The sequence below is a fragment of the Zonotrichia leucophrys genome, chromosome 5 (assembly GCF_028769735.1).
Source record: "Zonotrichia leucophrys gambelii isolate GWCS_2022_RI chromosome 5, RI_Zleu_2.0, whole genome shotgun sequence".
Classification (NCBI taxonomy): domain Eukaryota; kingdom Metazoa; phylum Chordata; class Aves; order Passeriformes; family Passerellidae; genus Zonotrichia; species Zonotrichia leucophrys.
Window position 1 is genome coordinate 16996115 of NC_088175.1, and position 15240 is coordinate 17011354.

General features: G+C 55.2%; 1 protein-coding gene across 3 annotated transcripts in view; it reads right to left on the bottom strand.

The window, feature by feature from the left end:
* Positions 1–564: 564 nt before the first annotated feature.
* TMEM63C (transmembrane protein 63C) overlaps positions 565–15240 on the bottom strand; it is a 32297-nt gene continuing 17621 nt past the window's right edge. For all 3 annotated transcript variants that reach the window (XM_064716052.1, XM_064716051.1, XM_064716053.1), the window contains exons 2-24: positions 14224–14338; positions 13735–13955; positions 13258–13337; positions 12053–12140; positions 10131–10168; positions 9571–9713; positions 9211–9262; positions 8663–8771; positions 8161–8234; positions 7976–8056; positions 7719–7839; positions 7469–7602; positions 7128–7250; positions 6424–6577; positions 5773–5879; positions 4923–5009; positions 4330–4395; positions 4043–4205; positions 3730–3835; positions 3363–3530; positions 2973–3088; positions 2765–2836; positions 565–2684 (exon numbers count right to left, since the gene is read on the bottom strand). In XM_064716052.1, the coding sequence (XP_064572122.1) occupies positions 2472–2684; positions 2765–2836; positions 2973–3088; positions 3363–3530; positions 3730–3835; positions 4043–4205; positions 4330–4395; positions 4923–5009; positions 5773–5879; positions 6424–6577; positions 7128–7250; positions 7469–7602; positions 7719–7839; positions 7976–8056; positions 8161–8234; positions 8663–8771; positions 9211–9262; positions 9571–9713; positions 10131–10168; positions 12053–12140; positions 13258–13337; positions 13735–13932 (2493 nt within the window). In that variant the 5' untranslated portion in view covers positions 13933–13955; positions 14224–14338 and the 3' untranslated portion in view covers positions 565–2471. The remainder of the gene's footprint in view (positions 2685–2764; positions 2837–2972; positions 3089–3362; positions 3531–3729; positions 3836–4042; positions 4206–4329; positions 4396–4922; positions 5010–5772; positions 5880–6423; positions 6578–7127; positions 7251–7468; positions 7603–7718; positions 7840–7975; positions 8057–8160; positions 8235–8662; positions 8772–9210; positions 9263–9570; positions 9714–10130; positions 10169–12052; positions 12141–13257; positions 13338–13734; positions 13956–14223; positions 14339–15240) is intronic.

Below are 15240 nucleotides of genomic sequence, written 5' to 3' on the forward strand. Positions count from 1 at the left end.
GAGAAGGACTTCCAAAATGGTGTTCACCCCCTTCCCTGGGACTTGCTGGTGGGTAGTTCAGCCTTGGGAACACCTGCTCCATCCTCAGATGGGATGGGTTCCTCCTGCCCCTGACCCTTGCTGTGGTCCCAGAGGGGCTCCAGGCCACCCTTGTGCTACCCTCAAGCAGCATCTGCACATTTGGTGGTGTTCTGAGCCAGCTCTGCCAATGGAGTGACTGCTGACAGAAGGTGGGCAAGAAAGGCACATGAGTGTCCCAGCCCACCCTCAATGGGGGGATGGTGCCAAGGGCTGTGCCACTCTATCTGGGACACAGTGAGGTGCCCTCCCACTCCTGAAACTGCTGCTTCTGCCCACGTGTTGGGGTTTGTTTTTATGGGGATCATAGTGGGCAGTCTGGAGGTGGGGATGTGTCCAAGCAGTCTCCTTGCCACTGAAGCATGTGCAGGATGTCCCAGGCAGGGTCAAAAGCAGCCCACAGGTGGGAAAAGGCTCCAGTGGCAAGGGTTCCCCCTAAACCAATGCCAGGAAAGATGCATGGGGGCGACGACACCAGGCAGCAGCTGGGTGAAGTCATTTTATTCAAGGCACGGTCATAGCAATAAATCACGAGAAGGTACAGACCTCTGGCACATTCCTGCAGAGGGGCAGCCAAGGGCAATCAGACCAGCAGCCCGAGCTCCCGAGGACACAGTGCCACTAGCAGGCACTTGCTTCCACCCTCAGAGAGGCCACCAGCATCCCCGTGCCCTGCCTGGGACTGCCTCTGGAGCAGGCAGTGAGGGGAGCAGCTGAGCTGTGGGCAGCCACTGGGGCACCTGGGCAGGAGGCCACAACCCCCCCAGGGACTTTTTTGGGATTAGAAGGGTGTGTCTGAGCTCAAGGCTCCCCCCAGGCAGCCCCTTTGTGGCTAGGGTGCCACAGCCACCGCCCCAGCGTGCAGGAGCGCGGGTGGGACGGGGCTGTGGGACTGCCAGCTGGCTGAGATGAGATCCACCAGCCCCACAGGAACGTCCTAAGGGCCCCCTTAATGCTCTCCCTGCTGGGCTGCCTCTTAACCTTCCCCCCAGCCCAGAGCTGGCACACTACCCCTCCTCCCAGCGGCACTGCTAATGCTAACCAGTGCCAAGGAGCATCTGCCTTCACACAACAGCACTTGGCATTCCAGCAGCCCTGGTGCTGGCAGAGCTGTGCCTTCCTCCCTTCCCTCCCTGCACTGCCCTGGGACGATGCAACTCTGGCTGCTCTGAAGCTAGCAGGAGAATCAGGGACAGGAAAATCAGCCCTGAGGCCAAAGCAGGGCTGAGTGAGGAGCCAGCATGCCCAGGTGGGTTATGGTGGGAGAGAAGCTGAGGAGAATGAGTATAAACCTTCATCCCCAGAGGCCACCACAGGTACTCTGGATGAGCTGGAAAACTCCAGGGATGCTGTCTGGGCAGGTAATGGCACATTTACACTAATCACAGCAGGACTCACACTTGAGAGGCAGTGTGGCTACTGGGGGAGCATCCCACAGCTGCAGCTTGTGGACAAGGGCAGGCAGGCAGGATGTGGTGGACCAGGAGGACCTGGAAGTACAGGTCCTGCCAGCCTCCACCTGTCCCCCCCTGTTCTGTTGCATTAGGACAGAGCTATTCTGGGTCCCATGGGCAGCCCCAGTGAGAGCATGAGCACGACAGGTGCTGCCAGCAAAGAGGAGTGAAAAGGAGCTGCCCTCAAAGCCATTAAACACACTTGTCTCTTGATCTTCCACTTCTCCTCAAGAGCCCAAGGGCACAGGCATTGTGCAGCAAGATGGGGGGATGGGGTGGGAGGCTGAGGAAGAGTTGGGCTTGCATTTGATGCCTACCTTGGTGCAGGGCTGTTGGTGCTCATGTAGGGGCTCTGGTGGCAGATGTAGGGACACTCACCTCCTCCACCAAAGCACAGGCATGTCAGCAGTCCCTGCTGAAATGGGCAAAGAGGGGCAGGCAGCAGCCTGCAGGCCAGCAGCAGGGGAGGCAGCAGGACAGCTGCCTGAGCAGTGGATGGCTGGGGTGAGATGCAAGGGTTACGGGTGGCTGTCCCCTGCCACTGAGGACCCAGAGGACAGCGTAGTGGCAGGCACATTCATCTGGGCTGTCTGGGCTGCTTCCTCCTATCAGAGGGGACAGGGCCTCTCTCCTGCCCCCAAAAGCATGGCCTCTCAGAGAGACCCTCTCCCTATTCTGCTGCACCCCCTCTTCCCCACGGTGTGCTGCAAGAGGCAGGTGGGGACAGGGGGGCACTAGGGGGCTCAGCCAGCGCAGGCAACAGGAAGGACCATCAGACCCTCCTGCCACTGCCCATGCAATGGGGTCTCTCCCTCACATCAGTCTTGTCATCCCCTGCCCCATCAGCAAGGTGGCCCCACCAGTGCAAGGAAGGCTCCTCCTGCCCCAGGGCACGTCCTCCGCTCCCAGCACAGTCAGTGTCAGCTGTGGCAGGGATGCTCACTGGTAGCGAGCCTGGCTCTCCATCACGGGGCCGCTCCTGTACTCGCCCTCCACGGTCTCCAGCTCTGTCTCGAAGCTCTGCAGCCCCCCATCCTCCCCATCCTCTGCTGGCTCCAGGTGGTTGCCCATAGTGCCATAGGACTGGTGTGCTGGAGAGGCTGCCGGCGTCAGGCTCAGCTCAGGCTCCTGCAGGACAGTGGCCACAAAGAGCTGCCCCGGGGGCAGGGGGCCATCAGAAACCAGGGGAATGAGAGCAGATGGCCACAGCAGGGCTGGGGAGGGGCACTCACATTGGAGTTAGGGGTGGAGGAAACACTGCTCCGCTCCACGTCATTGAAGGCGCCCTCAGACTGGTCAGACATCTGAGGAGAAGGGCATCATGGTTTGGAGGGCCCAGCTTTGGTAGGGACAGCCAGGTGCTATCTCAGATTCCCCAGGGCAAGCCAGGAGGGGATGCACTGGGGTGAAGGAACAGAGCAGGTGGCTGGCTGTGCTCACCTGGTAGCTTGAAGGTTTCCGTGGCTGCAGCTTCTTCAGGCAGAGGCCAAAGAAGGAGAAGATGATGCAGGAAAGGAGGACCACAAAGGTGAAGAGGGTGACAGGCCGGGTGGGACCTAGAGCACAGAGACACTGGGGTAGCACATAAGCCTCCAAGAACCTGCTGCACATCCAGCTGAGGCCCAGGCTGGTGCCTGCTTTGGGTTTTACAAGCTCTCAACCCCCTTCCCAAAATACAAGCTGACACCTCCTTCATCTGCCAGGTCTTCACACCACCCTTATCACCCTCCATGCCATGCCTAACTCAAGGGTGACACCAGTGGCTCGTCACCCCCAAACATCAGACAGGACCCTCAGCAGTGGCAGGGCACAGCCCCAGGCTCTCCCTACCGAGGCGCAGGACGGAGAAGAAGAGCAGCCAGAACATGCAGAGGATGGGGGCCACCACGACCTGGCTGATGGCCGCGACGTGGAGGCGCTGGTTCAGTTTGGTGGGGATGTACACGTAGTAAATGTTGTACCGGTCAACCATGTGCTTGAGCAGCATGTAGAGCAACCCTGGTGGGACGAGAGGAGCCATTTTGATGGAGGGCAGTGGGGACAGCCAGGCCACAGGGAGAGCAGGGCAGGCCCTGGGAACGATGCCCAAGGGTGCCCTCTGTACCATGCAGGAAGCTTGGACTCCCGTGCTGCTGCTGGTGGCTGGGACAGGCTGTTCTTGGCTTGGCTGGGACCATGGGCATGGGATCATACTCACCAAAGGGGACGATGATAGGGCAGGTGATGCTGTAGGTCATGACAACAGAGAAGATACAGCAGGTCCAGGCGTACTCTAGTCCAAACTGGAACTGGTAAGCTTGACTCTGGGGCACAACCAACAGTGTAATTGCCACCTCTGTCACTGCAAAGCCTGCACTTGCAGCCTGGCCCACAGGACTGCCTCACCCCCACTAGTCCCCAGGGGGCCTGAAGAAGTCCCCACAAGCATCCCCACAGAACCATGACAGCCTGAGTTTGCATCTCTGCTGTGCTGGGGTCACGAAGGCTCCCGGGTGACCAGAGCCACATACCCGCTTGACATGGAGCCGCTCGGGCTCGGACTTGGCGAAGCAGAGGCGAGCAGTGTAGACAAGGAGGCCTGGGATGCGCAGCAGCTCCATGGCCGTCCCAATCAGGCTGGAGGTCACCACGTAGTTGACGAAGAAGGCGCCGTTGTCTGGGAGGAAAACGCACCTGCCCCAGGGACAGAGAGGTGACACAGTGAGAGAATGCTCATGCAGGAGCTGCAAGAGCTGCTGGTGGTGGACAACAGGTGCTCCCGCTTGCCTGGGAAGTTTGGGAGCTTCCTGCTACTCACTGGAACTTGACTTCAGCCTCATCCAGAAAGTGGGTGTCGAAGAGCCAGCGGAAAAACAGGTCCAGGCTGGAGGGGACACAAGAGGAGCAGCTCAGACAGAGGGGGAGCTACAGAGCGATGTGAGAGACACCCAGCAGGCATGTGCTTTTTTCCCCTGTCCTGAGTGGGCAAAACCCTCTGCACCCTACACTGCCAGGGCAGCCCCTTCTGCCACACGAGACCACTGTGGAGTGTGTGCTCGCCTCCTGGATGGCTGCCAGGATTACTGTAGCTTGAGCTATGCAGGACCTGACCGGGTCATTTTAGGGTCTGCTGAACTGAAGCAGCAGCTGATCACTGCCACCAGCCCCCTTGGGTCAGCTGTCACAGCCTGGTAAGCTGCTCTGCTCCACTCCTCTGCAGGGAAGGTTTCCATCTGTGACCATGTATGAGGGGCTCAGCACTGCTAAAGGAGTGTTTTCCTCCCCAGAGATCGCTGTGTTTCGGTGGCCATGGGATCTTAGCCCTTTGGGGCTGGATTGCAGGGGTGAGGGGCCTAGGTGTGATCCTGGCAGCTCAGGAGCAGGGAGAGCAGCATGGCAGGGTGTCTGTACCTGCTCAGACCCAGCGAGGGCAGGATGATAACCATGAACACCAGGAAGAAGAAGCACTTGTGCATGGTGATCTGATTTTCACTTGACCTGCAGAGAGGGAAGACAAGAAAAGAACATTGCACTTTTCTGGGAAAGAGCAGAAGGTGGGGTGAGAGGCTGGGCTTGATCTCGCTTTTCACCAAGGAGTTACTCCCTGCTTCACAAAGCTGTGTGCATTTGGTCTGTACATCCACTGGGGCCTTGCAAAGACTCTCCCAGGCTAGGGTGTGTCACCATGAGGAATCTGCTGCAGCCTCTCATCTCCTTCATCTTTGCCCTCTCCTACCATCCCTGCTGGTATAGACACCCAATAAGAGGCAAATGTCTAGCGTGAATTCATGACCTGTTTCCCCCAGAAAAAGGAAGGGAGGTGGTGACAAAGCTCCTGCAAGGACTTATCAGATGAGGCACAGGGTGTGGGGCTGATGGAGGGTCAAGACAAAGAGAGCTCCTTGTAGGAGCTGGGCAGTTTCCCCTACTTTAAGCATCTTGAACCCATACCTCCGCCTTGGAGGACTGGAAGCATGCCGGGGATGGCCCTGCTGCTGCCAGTCCACCATCACACCGTCCCTCTTACAAACTTCTTCCATCTTTAAGATCCATCTTAAAACCAACTGACTTTGTCAGTAGCCTGAAAGTGTTGAGGACTTTGGGAAGCAAATGGCTCCTTTGTGCATGGGCCCAGGGGGCTCTGCTCCACTGTGGGAGTCTGCTGCTCACTGCCTGCCTCCCTGCAGGCTGGGTTCCCCTTCCACTGCAGTTCCTCCCATCTGTGGCAACCCTTGGGGGCTGTGGGGGCCAGCCCCATTACCTTGTCCAGTGAGACTCGAAGAATGCTGAGTAGTAGACAAGGAAGGGCAGGAAGACGGAGAAGGCCCAGAGCAGCAGCGTGGGGAAAAACTGGGTGATGATGGGGTTCTGCAGGAAGAGAGAGGCCAAACACCCCCTCAGCAACCCACCACAGCACAGCCAGGCTGGAGACTGCACACAATGGTCTGCGCAGCAGGTGGGCTGGAGCACCCCCTCCCTGAGCAGGGGCATTTGTTTCAGGAAATAAGAACTTGAGACCAGCCAAGGGCACCACAGACACGTTCTGAGCCCCAGTGCCCACCCAAAAGCTCACAGGTCAATGAGCAAGAAGGGGCTGTGCTGCTGGCAGCTCCTGACATCTCCTGAGCTCTTTCCAAACCTTTCTTTTTGAATAGACAGCAACCTGCCTGCCTCCATGGAAGCACCAGCACCAAAGCTCAGCTGCTGCCCCAGGGCTCTGCCACTGGAAACACAATGAGAAGGGGATGGATAGCAAGCACAGACATGATCTCATCAATGACTTTGTTTCCCATCAATGCCCATCCTGGTGATGGCTCACCTTAGGACAGTGTAGAGCTAGTGCCCTTCACCTGTCACAGATAAGCCTGGAAATTACAAACTTTCAGGAAAATTGGCATGGGTTAGGGACTACCTTGAGGCTCTCCACAGGGTGTGTGACATTGAACATGTCCATAGTGTTGACAATGATGGCTGGCGTTGTGAGGAAGAAAAGAAGCAGGAACAGGCAGATATTAAGCAGAATGAATCGCACCCACCACGATGTGCCACGGACTGATAAATTCTCCCTGTAAGAGGAAAACACAACTTGAACATGTAGAGGAAAAAATGCCCTGTGTCCTGGGCCTCCCATCATAGCTTCATGAAGCTCTGCCTCCTGCTATCTGCACCAACCATCCTGGCAGACATTGTTCTGAGCTCGCCCTCTTCCCCTCCCCATGCTGCTTTGCTGTCATATGCAGAGCCCCCCAAACCAGAGAATAGGCACAGTGGAGCCTCGTACCATGAGGAGGCTTTGGAACCAGGCCAGACAAATCACAGTCCGGCAATCACCCCTAATCTCAGCTGGCTGGGCCCTGCCACCTTTGGGAGGATCACCCCAATTGCTCCTGCTGACTTCTGCTATGGCAATAGGAGGGATTTTCAGCCCCCATCACCCTTGGAAAGCATACTACGGAAATAGACACAGGTTTCCTACAGCTATATGGGCTCCCTACAGCTATGGGCATAGGCTCCTTACAGCTATGTACATGGGCTCCTTATAGGTATGGACATGGGCTTCCTCATATCTGCTTGTTCCCCCTGCCTCCCTCCCTCCCTCCTGCCGTGGGGGTTCACCAGATGATATCACTGGGTGAAGGGGCATAGCGAACACCCCAGTGGTGTGACTTGACCACGGTGGTGACAGAGGACTGCTGGGGGTGCTTGCGGCAGCGGATGTGGCTGTAGTCCTTCAAAATCCTGCAGGAAGAGGGAGCCAGGGGTCAGGTCTCACTTCTTGTGAGATGCTTCCCACAGCCTTAACAGGGCAGGACATGCTGCAGATGGCAGAGGCAAAGAAGAGACCGACCCACTGCCTGGCTTTGGTGGGAAAAGCTGGCAAGGTGCCCCAGCTCCCTGGCAGTGGTGGCCAACAGGCTGAGGGACATCCCCATGGCCTGTGCATGAGGGGCACTCACACAGCTGTCATCCGCTCGTCCTGGAAGGTGACGAAGGCCATATCAAGCCGCTTGAGTGTGATGCGGTTGCGCTCCGCATTGAACTCATCTGTGAGTTTCTCCTCCAGCTCCCCATAATACTGCTCAGCATCCACCTGTGGGAGCAGCCAGGGCTGTGCTGTGCACGGGGCTGGGGCAGGGGCAAGCTGCCATGCTCTGCCTTGCCCGTGGTGCAGGTGTGCTGCCTGCAGCCCTGCCTGCAGCCTCCCACCTCATCAAAGCCACAGAAGCGGCAGCAGAAGATGCGGGCGCAGGGGTGAGTTTTGATCATGATCTTCCCCTCCTTCTGTGCCTTGGTGGTGAAATAAAGCCGCCCCTTCATTGCTTTGCGCCTGCCAGGAAGCCGATAGCAAAGGTCATGTGGGGAGCACCAGACAGACAAACATAAAGCCAGACTGGGTACCTTGGTGTGGTGGGCAGGAGCAGCACACCCTCCCAGAGAGGCCACAAGGACGTGCATGCACTCACCTCTCTGCATCCAGCTTCATCAGCTTGCGCACGTCAAAGCAGAACTGGACATTGGTGACGGTGCAGCTGGGATAAGCCTCGCTGCAAGCACAGGGACATGGTGGCACCAGCAGCCAGGGGACAGGGACACTCCCTGCCACCTGCCTGCCACTCACCCAGCAAGGCTGTGGCACATGGCTACTCACTGGAAATGCTTGATGATAAGTGAAGGGTCTGTGATCTCCTTGGGGATGTGGGTAACCATCAGTGTCCGGGCGACCTTGGGGAAGAGAAGAGGCAAAGGGATCTGCAGGATGGATCTGCAGGATGGAGCTGCAAGATATAATGCTGCCATCCTGTCCACCCAGCAGCGAGCTGGACCACCAGCTGCAACCCCAGAGGCAAGTCAGGACAGATCTCCTCAATGCCCAGTCCCAAACCCTGAGGGCACAGCCAGACAATGCCATATCCCAGACAGATGGATACAGCAGGACTTCAGTCTCAAGATACAAGACAAGAGAGAGAGATTTCCAGGCTGTCACTTTATCCAGAAGCTGGTGAAAAACAGCCACACCTTTCCTTGCCAGCCCAGTTTCGTACTGTTCCTAAAAATCTCTGTACCTACTGGGACCAGCATTTGTGCAAAGCAAGAAATTGGCCATTAGCAGCACTGAACAAGCCAGGGTTGGAGGAGAGGTGGTTTCTCACCTTCTCATTCTCTCTGTATTCCAGGTGGACAGAGTGGTGAGCCATACAAAGGACAGTGAAGATAAAATAGATTAGGGCGAAGATGCTGTGCAGCCACAGAAGACGGTCTCTGGAAGAGAGGAAGTGGGGAGCAGTGAGCACTGTGGTGAGCATGTGGCACAAGGACCAGCCTGGCACTCAGCATCTCACTTATGGCCACCCCTTCCACCCAGCAGGACCTCCTGGTGCCAGCTGTCAGACACTCACCCCAGGAACTTGAGGGGCAGCACCCAGGCTCTTGACTGAGATACTACAGAAATGCAGCTACACAACATCCCCAAGAGCACTTCTGCCAGCAGTGGGGTGCAAGAGCAGTGCCACTGGCTTGGCAGCCCTAACTGTGCTCATGTAGTAAAGAGACAGGAGAGCCAGTGTGAGTGGTGTGAGGCTCACATGGACCTGTCCCTGTCCCCAGCACAGGGCTGTGGTGAGTTCTGTGCCTAGGTGCTCCCAGCAGTGCCCACCACAGCAGCAGCACACACAGCCCCCCTTCCTGTGGGAGCACCTACTGAGTTGGGATGTTGGCGATGGTTGTCCGGCCAAAGTGGGTAGGATTGTGTCCTGCAGAGGAAGAGGAGAAGCAGAAGGTTAAGAGAACCCAGCGCAGTGTGCATGTCCATATTGCAGTTATTGGCTGTGGTCTTTGGTCCCTTCTTTTCCATCTCCCAGATCCCCAAGTCCCCACTGCCCTGAATTTCCCAGCCTCTTATGCTCCTCTGTCACCCAGCTGAGGGTGAGCTCCTGCTCACATGGGGGCTTCTGAGAGAGGTTTTTTTTTTTCCTTCTTCCCCAGAGGCACAATGTTTGCCCAAAGGCTTGGAAGCTTGCATGGCACTCCTGAGTCATCCTGTGACTAGGGAAGCACCTACCCAGGAGGTCCCCAGAGAAGTTGACAGGCAGGATGACAGCCACAGAGAGCACGCAAACCAGCATCAGCAGGACCAGGAGGTGCCGCTGGAAGGAGAGGTAGGTGGTGGCATCGATCCCACACTTGCTCTGAATCTCCTCATCCCTGGAGAGAGGCAGGTGGGGGTCAGTGCTGGTGGTTCCTCCCCACCACCTTCTTTCATGGGGACACTGGCTTGCTCCAGTTTCCCACAATCCACAGCAACTCATGACACCCTGACAGTGGCACAAAGGATTTGAGCACAGAGGGAATGAGGGACCCAAGCAGCCCTCCAACTGCATCTCATTACAGGATTGGTGTACAGGAGAGGTTGAAGCCCTTTTCTTTGGGATAGGATCTAGGGGCCAGGAGGAAATGCAGAGGTGAGCTGTCTGCTCTCTCTTCAGAGAGGATGTTTTAAGAGGGCTCTTCTCTGCCACTGCTCCCAGCAGCTCCTGGTGATGGGGCACCACCTGTGGGCACCAGTTCCTCATGGCTGGGCAGTGGTGGGGCAAGACCATAATGCCAAGCACACACACTTACTTCATCTGGTAGATAGAAAGGAGCCAGGAGCAGAATCCCTAGAAGGAAAAAGAGTCAGGATGAGACAAGGACAACCACCCCCACCTCCCTAGTGAGGGACCGAGTCACAACATATGCTGGGGAAACACGCAGAGGCGGTGCAGTGCCTGTGGCCTTGAGCAAATGGAGGCAGTGCCCAAGACAGCTCAGCAGAGCTCAACCCAATGGCAAAGGCAGCTGCCTCAGGAGAAGAAAGGAAAACACATTCCAAAGAGTGGATGGGAAGGTGAGCACAACCTCTCTTCCAGCCCTGATAGACCATGTGACCTTCCTGAAAGTAGTGATAATTCCTGTGAGCGGGAACAAGGAGTCTGCTGGGGCAGGGGTATAAAGGGACAGGGAAGTCTCTCTACAAACATCAACCATCCTGATGGATGTCAGCTGCATACTTTTGGCTGCAGGAGGATTTGCAGAAGAAGCTGAAGTCAAGCATTAACCCAGTGTTTCAGGGGTGACTTGCCAGACTTCAGCTTCCTCTGAATATTAAGGAGCATCACTGCAACAGGCTCCTGCTTCCAGAGCTCCCTCCTCTTCCCCTTCCATGACAGTCCCTAACATTCAATGCATGTTTTTGCCACTAGCAAGTGCTGAGGTGGCACTGCTGCAGAGTGCTACATGACAACCTAAGTTCTTGTGCCCTAACTAGCTTATTCCCTGTCACTGTGTACACACGTGGGTTTTCACACATTCCCCTGGTGAAGGAGGACTGAGTTAGAAAACACCTAAGCACACCTGACATCCACAAGTCTGTGTGCCCTGACAGGATGCATTCTGAGAGAGCTGGTGGAGACCACAGCAAGGCAGCTCATGATCATCTTTGAAAGGCCATGGTGATCAGGAAAGGTGCCTGAGGACTGGAAGAAAGCACCATACACTGTAAAAGATTGCCCAGAGAGGTTGTGGAGTCTCCTTCACTGGAAATACTGAAGATACAATCCTGTGCCATGTGCTCTAGGATGACTCTGCTTGAACAAGGAGGTTGGACCAGATGACTCACGTTGGTTCCTTTCAACTCTGCCCATTCTGTGATTTTGTGATTCTGGACTTTTTATGCTCTCTACAAATTTCTCCTCAAAACTGCTCTTCTCCCCTCTTAGTGTATTCTACAACTAACCTGGCAGAGTTGAGATTTTCCTCATTTGTGAACAGTTTGACTTTTTAAAGGATGTCTTCTTGCTTCTAATAATCTCCTTTAATCTGCTCTTTAGTGTGCTGGCTTTCCCTGTAGTCTTTCTCACTTATTTTTTGATGAGCAAAACACATTTGCCCAGAGCACCTGGTACAGAGCCTTTAAAGAGGCCTCCTGCCATCTTGCAAGGATTTTGCGTCTTTTGCTTCTTTCCTACCTAGATTTTTTAATAAGTCATGACATTTTATCATAGTCGTACCAGTGGCTGATTTTCAAGCTTTTGCTGCCAAAAAAGAAAGAGACAGCAAGAAATGTCAGTCTTTGTTTCCAGGAAAGCTTGATGTGCTAGAGAGAAGGAGATTTTACTTTAAAGCCCCACCATGCTGGCAGAGGAGGAAATATGGTGTGGGGGACCCCTTGATCCTGAGGGGTGGGAAAGATCCTTGCAGCCATGCAGCTGGGCTCTGGCCATGCATCGTACTGGATCCACACAGCTGCAAGGAGAGCCATGCAGCTGGGAGATGCTGGCCAACAGGAGCATTCCCCCCAAACTGCCATTCAAAATAGATGCCTCAAAGAATCCAGGACACAAAACTCTCCAGCTTCCAGGAATTCCCCACTGCTGAAGAGTGTTGGGCAGGAGATTTAATTTCTCACACTTAACTTCTGACCAGGGTTTCTGATGAAGAACAGGACAGGCTGGGCTGGGACAAGCCCAGCCCAGGTTCCCACAGCCACAGCCACTGGCACTCACCACATCCTTGTTGTCAGCATCCAGAGGGCTGCTCTCCGACGGGGACTTCTCCTTCTCGCTCTGCTCTCCATAGAAAAGCGACGTCAGGCTTTGCAGTGAGGGGAGGAGCAGAGGGGTGAGGCAGAAGAGAAGCAGCAGACACGAGAGGATAAGCACCCTTGGAGAAGTCTCTCCTAGGACAGCAGTCCAAGAAATCCCTCCCCCCCTCCCCGCATCCTACACTGGGGCTGGTACAGTGATTATCTCTGGCCTTGAGACAAAGGGGTTCCATCTTGCTGCCTCCACACCAACGCGTTCTCCCCAGCTTCTTTGTGGCCTGACCCATGATGGGCTCATGGAGATGGAGCTGTAGCTCCATTACAAGGGACTGTTGAACCAGATATTTTCTATTCCACTGTTTTCAGATGTCTCAATTAGTTTTACAGTAAAAAGGAATCTAATCAGAGCTTGCATTTTAAATCCTGATTGCCCTTTGATCTTACTGGTGAAGGGAAAACATCACATATTCATCACCAGACTCAGCTCCAGATTCAGAGGCCAAGAGGAACTGGAGGGGAGAAGGCAGAAGAAGGACTTTAACAGATCTTACTCTTGTGGGCTGCCCAGCCTTGCACAGACCCCTCCTGTGTGCACCAGCCTGTGCAAGGAAAGATGCTTCACTGCCCAAGGTGAGCTGTGCTCTGGCAGGCAAGCTGTTGTAGGTAGTACAGCCCACCTGGAAATATGGTCTGGGCTCTACTTTTACCAGAAAACTGCTTATTTTTGTGGAATTCTGCACCTAGCCCAGACGATGGGCCAGGCAAGTTGCTGTGGTGACATGAGGAACAGTGTTATTGCTGTGTGTCTCCCTCTGCCCCCTCCTCCAGCCAGTCCCGTTCATCCCAAGAGAGTGGCAGGAGAAGAGGCAACAGCACAGTTTCCACTGAAAAACAGCTCTTTGTCCTTCCCAGAACAGTGCCCCCAATGGCACCAAGAACACTGTCAACAAATGCTAGAGGGAATGAAAGCTGGCCTGGGCTTTCCCTTTCCCTGTAGCAGATGGTGGCTATGTCTCCATGGGAAATGGGGGCACCAGGCCATTCCCAGTAGGGAGGAGGGACAGGAACACCTGCTGAACTCTGTGTCATGCCACAGTGCCGCCCTTCCTTCCAGCCCTCTTGAAGAGAATGGAGCCATCACCTGCAGCACCTCTGCATCCTCCTCACCTGTCATTGTCCATCAGCAGTGCCAGGCGCCCGTAGTCCCAAGCTGCTTTCCGAAGACATGAGAAGACCAGAAGGAGAAGCTGGAAGAAGAAAGAGAAGTGTTTTGCTATAAGGTCTCACCCCATGGGATCTCCTCATATCTCCTTTGTGCTTTCTCAGTCATGAGCCCAAGCTCGTGCAAAACTCTTACCTCAAATTGCTCCTGCTCTGTGACCTCACCACTGCTGCCCAAGTGTCCTTTGCTGCCCACCATGATGTGGGCAAAGCCCTTGGACCCCTGTACTCACCCCTGTTCCCTGGTTTGCCAGGTGCACCAGTGCACTCACCCCTGTTCCCTGGTTTGCCAGGTGCACCACTGCACTCATCCCTGTTCCCCCTCAGCCAGGTGCACCATTGCACAGACTGCACTTGTGTGTGGCTGTCAGTGCCTGCAGGGGCTGCAGAGCCCCTAGAAATGCCCCCCTGCTGCCCCCTCACCAGCCAGAGGATGAAGTTGATGGCGAGCACGGTGGGCACGCCTCCGAAGGGCAGTCCCTCCAGGACGGTGCTGCGGGAGCGGGCGCTGAAGCACTGCTCCTCCGTGCTGTTCACCGGCGCCTCCAGGAAGAGGAGCATGTCCAGTGAGGTGAGGCCAGCACCATCCGGTGCTGGCTCCGTGGAGTATGTGCTCTCCATCGACACCGCTGTGAGGTCCCACCCTGCAACACAGAGGCACGAGTGTGGATGGAGAAGCCTTTGTTTGAAAAGAAGCCATGGCTTCTCCAGGTCCCTTCCATCAAGGTCTGAAGGGCTCACTAAGGGTAGAGAGGGGAGAGGACTGGCTGGTGGTCTCAGAGCTTCCCCAGTCCCAGTCTCTCTCAGGGACAGGTTGCTGGACAGAGGGTGTTGCTGAAGAAATCTCACAGCTACTTCCTGCCCTTTCCCCACCCTATTAAACCTCATGCTGTTTGGTTGTATCTGTCATACCTGAGACAGGTCTCTCACCACCTCCACTCCTCAGTCCTGGAAGCTGGGTTGAGTCATGGCCACCCTGGTGTTGTCAGCAGACAGGAATGAGAAGCTGAAGCATTTGTTTGAATTTCTGAAAAAAAACCCAGCAATGATAATATTGACAACTGGGTTGCTGGGGCTGCACTTGCTTCTCTCCCCACAGCCAGGTATCTATTTCCTATGGAATATCCCTAAGCCTGCTCCAACACCATGATCTGTGTGACTCAGGAGTTAGAGGACTTCCCTTTCATCTTTCCACCTAAGCAGAATTGCTCCTCCCAAGATATCTTGATCTCTTCTGAAGAGTTAGCTTCTCAAAACCCTGAGTGTCAGGCTTCCCACTACCTTCCCCAGGAGCTGATACCACAGGTTACAGTCCTCACTGGCAGGAAACACTTAAAGGCCATTAATGGCCAACACTGTGGCTTTTTTCCAAAACCTTTCCTACCACCATGCTTTAGGTAGGAGAGGATCCTCTCCAAACCTGCCTGGACCCCCTGAGAAGGAGCACCCTGCAGCAGCCAGCATGGCAGTCTGTTACTCATGGGAATGCCACAGGACAGTACCAAATGGCTGCTGCACCCATCATTCAAAGATCAGGGGAGGGCACCAGCACAGCAAACACTAACAAACATGGGGAGGGGACAAGGGGGCCAGAGTCTCATGTCCTCATGTGCCTGTCCTGCGTCTGTGCTTTGGAGTCACCCTCAACACCTTTAGCCAGCTGCTTCTCATGCCTGAAGAGCTGCATGGCCTTCAGAGAAGAACAGCTGTCTGTGGTGAGACGATCCAGTCTTTGGAGACCTTGAGCAGCAAAATATTTTCTGGCCTGGGCCCCGAGCAAGGGCTTTTATCAATGACCTCCAAGGGGGCCCTTCCAACCACAATTATTCTACATCCCTACTCTCAGGAACTTGTGCACCTGACAAGAACATGTTCAGGCCTGCCTGAAGTTTATAAGGAGCTATATAAGTGCCTTGCCTTGCAGACATG